Source organism: Xyrauchen texanus, chromosome 36 (genome assembly GCF_025860055.1).
Source record: "Xyrauchen texanus isolate HMW12.3.18 chromosome 36, RBS_HiC_50CHRs, whole genome shotgun sequence".
In the NCBI taxonomy this organism is placed as follows: Eukaryota; Metazoa; Chordata; class Actinopteri; order Cypriniformes; family Catostomidae; genus Xyrauchen; species Xyrauchen texanus.
Window position 1 is genome coordinate 9,231,924 of NC_068311.1, and position 10,174 is coordinate 9,242,097.

At 34.2% G+C, this 10,174-nt stretch overlaps 1 protein-coding gene across 1 annotated transcript; it reads right to left on the bottom strand.

The window, feature by feature from the left end:
• Positions 1-1,565: 1,565 nt before the first annotated feature.
• Positions 1,566-9,329, bottom strand: tmem106ba (transmembrane protein 106Ba). The gene is made up of 8 exons (XM_052107797.1): positions 9,225-9,329; positions 8,369-8,561; positions 7,940-8,003; positions 7,566-7,725; positions 6,960-7,100; positions 3,314-3,363; positions 3,176-3,229; positions 1,566-3,098 (listed from the first exon to the last, which is right to left on the bottom strand). The coding sequence occupies exons 2-8, from the start codon at positions 8,547-8,549 to the stop codon at positions 2,978-2,980; spliced, it is 771 nt and encodes a 256-aa protein (XP_051963757.1). The 5' UTR covers positions 8,550-8,561; positions 9,225-9,329; the 3' UTR covers positions 1,566-2,977.
• Positions 9,330-10,174: the final 845 nt, after the last annotated feature.

A 10,174-nucleotide genomic window follows, 5' to 3' on the forward strand; every position in this document is an offset into this window, starting at 1 on the left:
TCTCCCAAGGTTATTTTTCTCCATTAATCTACATCTTATGGAGTTTTGTGTTCCTTGCCACAGTCGCCTACAGCTTGCTCACTGGGGTTATTAATACAACTATTATTTAATTATTTTTAAACACGATTAAGAATCGTATTTTATCTAAATTGCGCAATGATGATTCATCGACTTTATATACATTACAGTTTTATCGTCTGTTAATGCTGATCTTCTGTAAAGCTGCTTTGGAACGATGTGTGTTGTGAAAGGCGCTATACAAATAAAATGTACTTGACTTGACATCACTATTTGAAAAAGTAATTTTTGATCAAATCTTGGCAGGCCCCATTTCCAGCAGCCATCACTCCAACACCTCATCCTTGAGTAATCATGCAAAGTTGCTAGTTTGGTACTAGAAAATCACTTGACATTATATCAAACACAGTTGAAAGCTATTTGGCTCATCAAATTAATCTTAACATTGTCTTTGTGTTTGAATTTGAGTTGCCACAGTACCCAATAGACTGGCATGTCTTAAGATCAATATTAGGTAAAAAAAATGGCAAATAAGAAACAGCTTTCTCTAGAAGCTCATCAGTCAATCATTGTTTTGAGGAATGAAGGCTATACAATGCTTGCAATTGCCAAAAAAAACTGAAGATTATGGATCTTACCCCATTGAGCTTTTGTGGGATAGACTGTAAGGTGCGTAAGAAGTGCCAGACAAGACAGTCACATCTATGGCAAGTTCTACAGGAAGTGTGGGGTTAAATGTCACCTGAGTATCTGGACACATTGACAGCTAGAATGCAAGGATCTGCAAAGCTGTCATTGCTGCACATAGAGGATATTTTGATGAGAACTCTTTAAAGCAGTTTAAGTATAAATAAAAATAAAATTGTAAAAAATGTTCACGTTATTAATGTCCTGACTATACATGAATGCCACCTTGGTGAATAAAACTACCAATTACTTTCCATAAGAGCAAAATCTGTACATTATTCAAAACTTTTGGCCATCAATGTATATACATACACAAACACACAGTATATGTACTGTATACACCAATTAGCCACAACATTAAAACCACCTGCCTAATATTGTGTAGATCTCCTGGGATTTTCACACACAACAATCTCTAGAATTTACTCTTGAGTGGTGCCAAAAACAAAAAACATCCAGTGAGCAGCAATTTGTTGAAGAGAGTGGTAATCAGAGATTGGTCAGACTGGTTTGTCTACGATAACTCAGAAAACCTCTCTGTATAATTGTGGTGAGAAGAATATCATCTCAGCATGCTAGACTGAGATGCGGGTTGGTGCTGTTTTGGTGGCACGAGAGGGACCTACACAATAATAGGCAGGTAGTTTTAATGTTGTGGCTGATCGGTGTATATATACATATATATATTTATTATTATATTGTGTTATTTCAGGCTAATACACATTACATAATTATAATAGGTACACGTTGCTCATGTGTATTGTTCAGAACCTACCTAATGTAATTAAAAAGTTTTTCTTTTATAAAATGTTGAAGAAAACAACAACAACAAAAAAAACAGACACAAATTCCATAAAAGAAATTCAACTTTATTGATAAACCATTGCTCTAAAAATAAAATTGAATCCATTCAAAAATCATGTTAAAAAAAAAAAAAGAAATTTTAAATGAAAAGCCAGGAAAAACTATTAAATATATTTAATACATATATATAGGTATTAAATGATCTACATCAATGTCAAGGAAAATAATTTATGGTGGGCATCCACTGACCCATGAAGCATGATAAAAAAAATATTACAACAAAGTGAATTCCTTGCAAAATAACACGTTGCCCTTGCAAACCAAATTAATCTAAATTCATTGACATCAATCAACAGAAGTCAAACTTCCATAAAACAAATATTTTTTATAGTCTCTTCTCCATTAACTGTTTTTCTTTGACTGAGGCTGACCTCAGTATATTCATTTTCCTAGTATGGTATTCCTCAGTTCCCCTTAAGAGTTTTAAAAAAAATTGCAATTTATTTAATTGTCACCTGATCAGATTTGGTATTGGTGTAAGGATGACCCAATTTAAAAAAATCATAATCATAAACCTGGAAGCAGTGTTTTCAAATTTCATAATTTAGAAACATGTGGTGACATCATTCAAACACTCTGTTAATTACACAGACCTTCTTCTAAACATTCCCTTTGAACAAAAATAATTCATTTCTTACCATAGCAATAAACACACAAATAGATTTGAATAAGTATTAACCTAGTCCCCCCAATATTTAATTTAATTTTCATAATCCTGTGACCTTCTGAATGCTGGAGCCAAAGTTGCCAGACACCTGCAGACCAAAAACATGCTGGCATTTCCAGTTAATGTTATTGCATTTAAACATGCTTCTATCATATTCATTTATGAAAAAAATAAAAAATACTTGCTTTACAAAAGGTGAAAAATAGATTGATAAGTGCACGACTGAAAATTCTGTAATTATTTACTCACCCCCATGTCGTTCCAAACCAGTATGCCGTTTTACTTTCATCCATGGAATACAAAATAAGACATTTTGAAAAATATTGACACTGCTCTTTCCAGTACAATGAAGTTGAGTCCCTAAGATTCTGACTAAAACCTACATTTGTGTTCCACAGGAGGAAGAAAGAAAGAAAGTCATACAGGTTTTGAATTACATGAAAGTAAGTAAATGATTCCAGATTTTTCCCTTAAATAATCACAGCTCACCGTTTAACAATAATAAAGTTTTGACAATAGTCACATGAACAAACAAACAGAAACATAAACAAACATAAAAAGATTAAGGAGTCATAAGTTAATTGACTGTTTTTCAGTCATAAGTAAATATTCTTGCCTCCATCCTATTTCCTTACATTCCTTACCCTGCATTGCATGGACTTTATTCTTCTAGCTTCAGCAATGCTCAGGTCATAGCAGGTCGATTTTGTACCACTACATGAGAAGTTATGAGAAAGAGCATCACTGTATAACATTCATGGGTCCACGAGAGGAGGTTGTGTTTGAGCCGCAGTCCACATACAGGTATTTTTCCTGTGAAATCTGCTCAGCGTGGCCAAAGTACACAGTGGTTACTGTCATCCTGAAAGAAAAGGCATTTTGATCACAGGTGGAGAACATGATATAGAGCATCAAATTTGTATTGCTGAGCATACTTACTGCATCATGACAACTATGTTATGCACTTTAATTGACTGCATGGTACAGTAGTCACTGTAAAAACAGAAAAGCAAGTAAGATGAAATGTGTCTTTATGAGAGTCAATATAAGGATAAGGCCAGATTGGTGAATACTCACAATATGTAGTTCATCTCATTGGCTATGATGGTGGGAACAGTGTAATCAATCTACAGATGAGACAGCGAAATTGATAACAGTTCAAGCTCACGCAGATAAGCTCAAAATTAAGTCACATGTGACTGAATAAACAATTATATAAGGAGGAATTAAATTAAAGTGTTTTTTTCTGGCTTGAATTTTGAATTCAAGCAAACATTTCTGTGATTTCTTTCATGGTCATTCAGCTTTACAAATGATAACAGAACAAAAAGGAGTTGTTAGGCAGAGTGTAAGCCTCAGTCACCATTCACTTTCACTATATCTTCTTTTCCATACAATGAAAGTGAATATTAACGGAGGCTGTGAGTCCATAACATTCTTCCTCACACTTCCTAAAGAACTCCTAACTACATAAAAACTACTTTTGTTCTTAATGATAAAGCCAATGAATGGTATAATTGCACCAAGAGTTAATGAAATAATTGTAAATCTGAAAAAAATAAAAATAAAATGATTTCCTTTTGGTACAACAGGTGATGCTGCTCTATAACGAAATTTGCTCTGGGTCATAGGTAGAGCAATGCACCTTTAAGCCTCATCTGGCCAGGGCGAAGAAAAAGCAAGCAATCAAAGAATTTCTAAAATAAGCTATAAAAATAAAAACGCATTTTGAGTTTGCATTTGTTTCTATTAACCCCCTGTGCACTGTTCTGTAATTTTTGACTGAAATCAATTTAGTTTTTTCTTTTAAATAAAAATAGTATTCTTCATCTCGAGGCTTCATTAATTTTCCTATATTTGTCATCTGAAAACAAAAAAAATGGGACTGGATTCGATGAGTTTAGGCCATGTGAAAAAATCAAAACATGTGTTGTTTGTGGTCATACTTGACCGACCATGGGAAATGAATGGGCGACACTATAACACAGAGCAATTTTTGGGGGGATTTGTCCAATAAAATCAATAATTAAACCACAATGCAGAACACACACAGACAGAAATGCTGGGGTGAGACTTTAATATATCAAGAATGCAGAACACATGCGCTCACACAAACACAAACAAGAATTAATGGGTGAGACACAGCAATTTTTTGAGGGGAGTTTGTGGGGGAATTCAGCTACAATTTATAAAACACACACACACACACACACACACACACACACACACACACACACACACACACACACAAACATACAAAAAAACACACAAAACAACAAATTCTTCTTGTTACAACCAATAAATAAGTGGATCTCTGAAGCAATCTCCTGGTTATTTTTGTCATAACATGATTTTCAAGTCATGTAATTGTTCTTTTTTCACACCAGATGGCAGCAATACATATCTACCTTCAATACATGACACATTCTCATATTTTCTTCATGTTTCAACTTATAGAAGGGTAGGTTTTTACTGTAGTGACAATATATAAAGTATCCATTTGTCATACTTGAGTTAAAGTAATGTTACTTTCATGGAAATTGACTCAAGAAAAAGTTCAATTAGCTTAAGAGAAAATGACTTAAGTAAAAGTATTAAAGTAACTGATATTAAATTTACTTAAGTATCAAAATTGCATAAGTTACGGAATGGCTCATTAAACCCATGGCCACTTATTTGATTGTTGGTGCTCATCATTTACTCGCCCTCATGCCATCCCAGATGTGTGACTTTCTTTCATCTGCAGAACGCAAACAAAGATTTTAGAAGAATATTTCAGCTCTATAGGTCAATTCAATGCAAATGAATGGTGGCCAGACATTTCAAGCTACAAAAAGCACATTAAGGGAGCATAAAGTTATCCATACTACTACAGTGATTAAATCCATATCCTCTGAAGGGATTCAGTTGGCTTTGGGTGAAAACAAACCAAATTGTATCTCATTTTCACTGTAAATCTTGCCACTGCAATCTCTAGGCATAATGCTTGATGCATGCGCAGAGCCCTAGGTGGCGCTATAGGAAGTGTAATCGATAATCCTGATTGTCAAGACTGCTAATGTCAAAATTTATAGTCGAAAAAGAAATTATATTTTGGTTTATTCTCAACCAAAAACCGATTTGATCCGTTCATACACATCTTGGATCGAATGGGGGTAAGAAAATAATGAGAGAATTTTCATTTTTAAAAGAACCATCACTTTAATGGCGCATTCAAGTCAATCAGAACGATCATTTTTATGGGATTATGGGGCCAATAAGCAACCACACAAAACACCCTGGCAACTGCATAGCAATGTGATGAAACACAGTTAAATCAACTTAACAGCATAGCAACAACCTGACAACCACCTAGAACACCCTGTTAAGAGCAGAGCAATGTGCAAAAAACACAACTTAGCAACAGCATAGTAACAACCTGGCAACCACATACTGTAGCAGTGCACCAAAACACACAGCAGAGATCACAATGATAACCGGATAGCATGCCCTAGCATCCATCCAGAAAACACTAGTTATCACATAATGTAGCATAAATGTGCTACAAAGCAAATATAACACTTTAGCAACCACCAGAAAACTAGTTTTGCTTCGGCAAAGACCATTAACATCACATAAAATATTAAAATAGATATTGTTGGACATTTTCATGAGTGCTGGTAATTATTCAATTAATTTTTCAAGTTCTTTTATTTATCTAGCACATTTAAAAACAGCATCAAGGCTGACCAAAGTGCTGTACAGTATAAAATTATAAAAACACACAACCAGTTATTAACCAACAAATTATTCATAGACATCATACCTTGTTTAAACGTAAAATGTAAACGCATGTGATTGAATTTTATATATGAACAGGTCTCCTGGAAAGGCAGGAGACTGATCGCACATAACTTCATTATTTCACAACTTTCATAAAGTTTAAACCTAAACTTGTACATTTTATAATTCGAAAAAAACAAAAAAAAAAACATTACTCACATGAGCAGTTTCTTGTCTTCCCCAGAGGAGACAGACGACAGAACACGTAATCTGGCACGCACTTCGCTTGTAATTTTGATTCAGATTTGTGATTCTCAAAATGAATAATTTAGACAGCTTTTGAAACTTTTTGTTCAGTTCAAAGACTCAAATGATTCTTTCAACGAATCACACATCACTATCGCCGATCAGCATGCATTTTTGCACGTACTGCTGTTATTTATTTTATTTTTTGTAGGCGTTCAGTCGCAAAAGTAATGAAAGGGTCTGGAGAAATTTATAAATTAAAGTAAAAGTATAAATATTCTCTTCAAAATGTAGTAAAGTGAAATTAAATGTTCAAAGAAATATTTATACTCAAAAAGTACAAATATTTAAAAACTGTTCTTAAGTACAGTAACGAAGTATTTGTACTTCGTTACTATACACCTCTGGAAATTTTATGTATTAACTTATTTGCATATGCAAATGAATGGTGTATTTGATCAATTTAAAGGCAGATAAGTTCTAAACAACATAAAATCCCCCCAAATTTGCAAAACTTCTGTGTTTTTAATTTACTGAAGTTAGTGTTATTACATTTATTTCATAAAAATAAAAACATTTTATGATTAATGTTTTAGGTCAAATTTGACCGTGAACAGCACAAGTGCACAATAAGGGTTAAAATCAGGTTCACTCTGAATTTTTGCACTTGGTGTGAATAGGCTTTTACACAAGTGATCTGAATGAAATAACACACCTGTTTCATGTCCAGTGGGATAATTGTGGTGACATTACTGATGAGAGACTTTCCAATAACAGTCTTGTAGAACTGCACATGTGCTGTGATGTTGGTCACGTGTATTGGGAAGTAATTATTGTTGGTGATGTTTAGAGTATTCTGAGGAAGCAAACATATTGTTATTTAGAAAAATGTTATCAAAGCATGTCAACAAACCAAAAATAAATCCCTGTCTCTGACAGCAGTCTTAAGGGCTGTTCACACCCAACGTGTATCTGTGTCCATCTGCAATTTTTTTAATAGTTTTTCTATACAAACATGCACTGGTTGGATGTCTTTGACCACTGCATCTCGCTGTGCAGTGTTTTTATCCACTGTGGGATGTTAAAAATAACTTTTTAAAACATGTCTCAGGATACTTGCGTTCTGTTCTATTAGTTGCTCTGAGTCTAGCTTTTATTGACTCTAGAATGCATTCAGTCTAAATGGCCACTTAGCCTAACTAACCATATCTTTATTAAGTCCAATTCTTCTGTTACATTAAAAGAGAATAAATTAGTAAGAGATTTTGATCTTGGTTAATATATATGAACAACACTTAAAAAGGGTGTTATAGAAAATTACCGTGATATTTAAGTAGATTATTCGTTGGTCTCTATCATAGGTTACGTAGACTGATTTGACACCAACATAAGAGACGTCAATCGTCCGGGGGAATAGGAAGAACACGGCCAGACCGGAGAGCAGCAGACACACAAAGACTGACACAAACACATACAGCGTCCTGCATGAATAGACAAACAGACAGAATCAGACAGAGTCTATGCAACATTGTTAACCACTCATGCATATATAATATAGTCCTATATAGTACCTATAGAACTGTAGTCCAGTCCAGAGTCAGCATGATTCTGCTTTAACTAATTTGCCACCTTATAATAACATCTATCTATCTATCTATTATGTGGAATAGATTTTGATTAAAACTGAGAGCTTACGTTCGTCTTGGCTTCAGTCTTTGGTCACTGTATGGTATCAAAGCAACTAGCTGGTTTTCTTGGTCTGTAAATTAACAAGGAGAGGAAGTATGAATATAATTCTTCAAAAGCAATTCATTAACGTCTTCAACACATTTTTAGATTAATAATGTCATAAACATTACATTTTTTATTTTGAAATACAAAAGAACATTTGGCATATTGATTTAAAATAATAATAACAATACTTGTATATGCGTTTTTCTCTCAAACAAACAACTTTAAAATATTCCTAGAATAAACAACAACTTTTTAATATTTCTGGGACAACGATGGATGGATGGATGGATGGATGGATGGATGGATGGATGGATGGATCATTAAAGAGACAGAGAGAGATGGATGGATGGATGGATTGGCAGATAAAACAACAGAACAATAGATTCTTACCTCTTGGTATTCTTCCAGTCCCTTGACAAGTTGGACAAGTGACACTGTCCCTGCCTGTGAATTCAACATATGGAAACTGTGACACATCATGTTTATCATCCTCTGTGTTAGACTCTGAATCTTCAGTCAGGCTCTTCTGGTCCTCGTTTTGTTTTGGCAGGGACAACTGTGATATTCCCATGGTTGGACCGGCCTTCAAAGACAGAGAACAACATATGTGAAATGAAGAGCACTGTTATGCAAGTCATACCACATGACTGAAAGAATGAAGGTGCAGTCTGTATTGTAATCAAGCAGTTGATTTAAAACACTGAACACCGTACAAATGTTATGAATGCATTTGCATATGTTAGATTTAATACAGCTCTTTTAATGAGTAAATCAGGGTCCATTGTCTGTGCAGACATCATACCGAATTAATATCTCATTTGCAAGAACTGCCATTGTTAAACAGCAAACAACATATGTTCTGTTAATACTATCATGCATATCAACATATTCTGATTACCGGTACCTACTAAACAACATATTTTCGAAAGCCTTTAATCAGCCAAACCTGCTTTCTGTCTGTTGTTAAACAGATAAAAGCGGATATGAGAGCACCATGTAAGATCGACGGAACCATATTCTCCAGCTTGATCAGGTGCATCAGTGATGTTATACACACAATTGCATTAACTTGATCTCACCCAAATGCAATAAGATCTATACTTTTAATCACGCTCGCGACGCGTCTTATTAGATTTAAATGCTGCTCTCAATGCAAAAGGGCCTAAAGTGGTTGTGTGCCTATAATGAAATAACTAGTTTAATTTTTAATGTGAAAAGATGGTGGAACAACAATTACATATTTTACCTTCTATTACGGGCTCCGTCTCTTGATCGCATGAAACTACAGCCGCAATAATATCGTTAGTGTCACAACCGTGTTGTTCGCTTCCCTACCCGTTTTCTAACAAACCCCGCCTCCAATCTTTACCAGGGGGCAGTCGCTACATTTTAGATGTCTTATGATTGGTTGGGAGTTATGCACGTCACTATCACTAGCCAGTCGTGTCGTATAAGGTGGGACTTGACGGAATACGAGTAGGTATCTGGTGACAGTAAACTAAATAAACTATCACGTAACCTTGAAAGACACGCCTCTCTTGATTTATAACAATGATAGTAATAACATGTTAAATAAACTTTTACAAACAAATAATATTAAAAGAGTTTCAGAGAAAGAGAGAGACGTTTTAGCTGTTAAATAGTGTGTGTTCTTTTGTTTTATGTATTAGCATTTAAATGTTTCACATTCTGTATATTTTATATTTCTTTTTTTTTATATTATTATTTATATATTTCCTTTTTCCTACATTACTGCTTATTGTCTTAAATTAAATATACAATGTACTTATTGTATCACATTCAAAAACATGTATTTAGAAATAACTTTACAATTCTTTGGCATAGTGTACTACAACTGCCATGCCAATTAAGCTACGTTGAATTGAAATAGAGAGAGAGAGAGAGAGAAAGAAAGAGAGATTATAATGATGTAATATTGAAAGTGATAATTTGCTCCAAAATAAAAATTCTCTCATAATTTACTACCCCTCATGCCATCCCAGCTGTGTGACTTTTATTTGTTTGCTGAACACAAACAAAGATCTTTAGTAGAATATTTCAGCTCTGTTGGTTCATTCAATGCAAGTGAATGGTGGCCTGAACTTTGAAGGTCCAAAAAGCATATCATAAAATTAATCCAGATGACTCCAGTGGTTTAATCCATGTCTTTTGAAGTGATATGATAGGTGTTGGTGA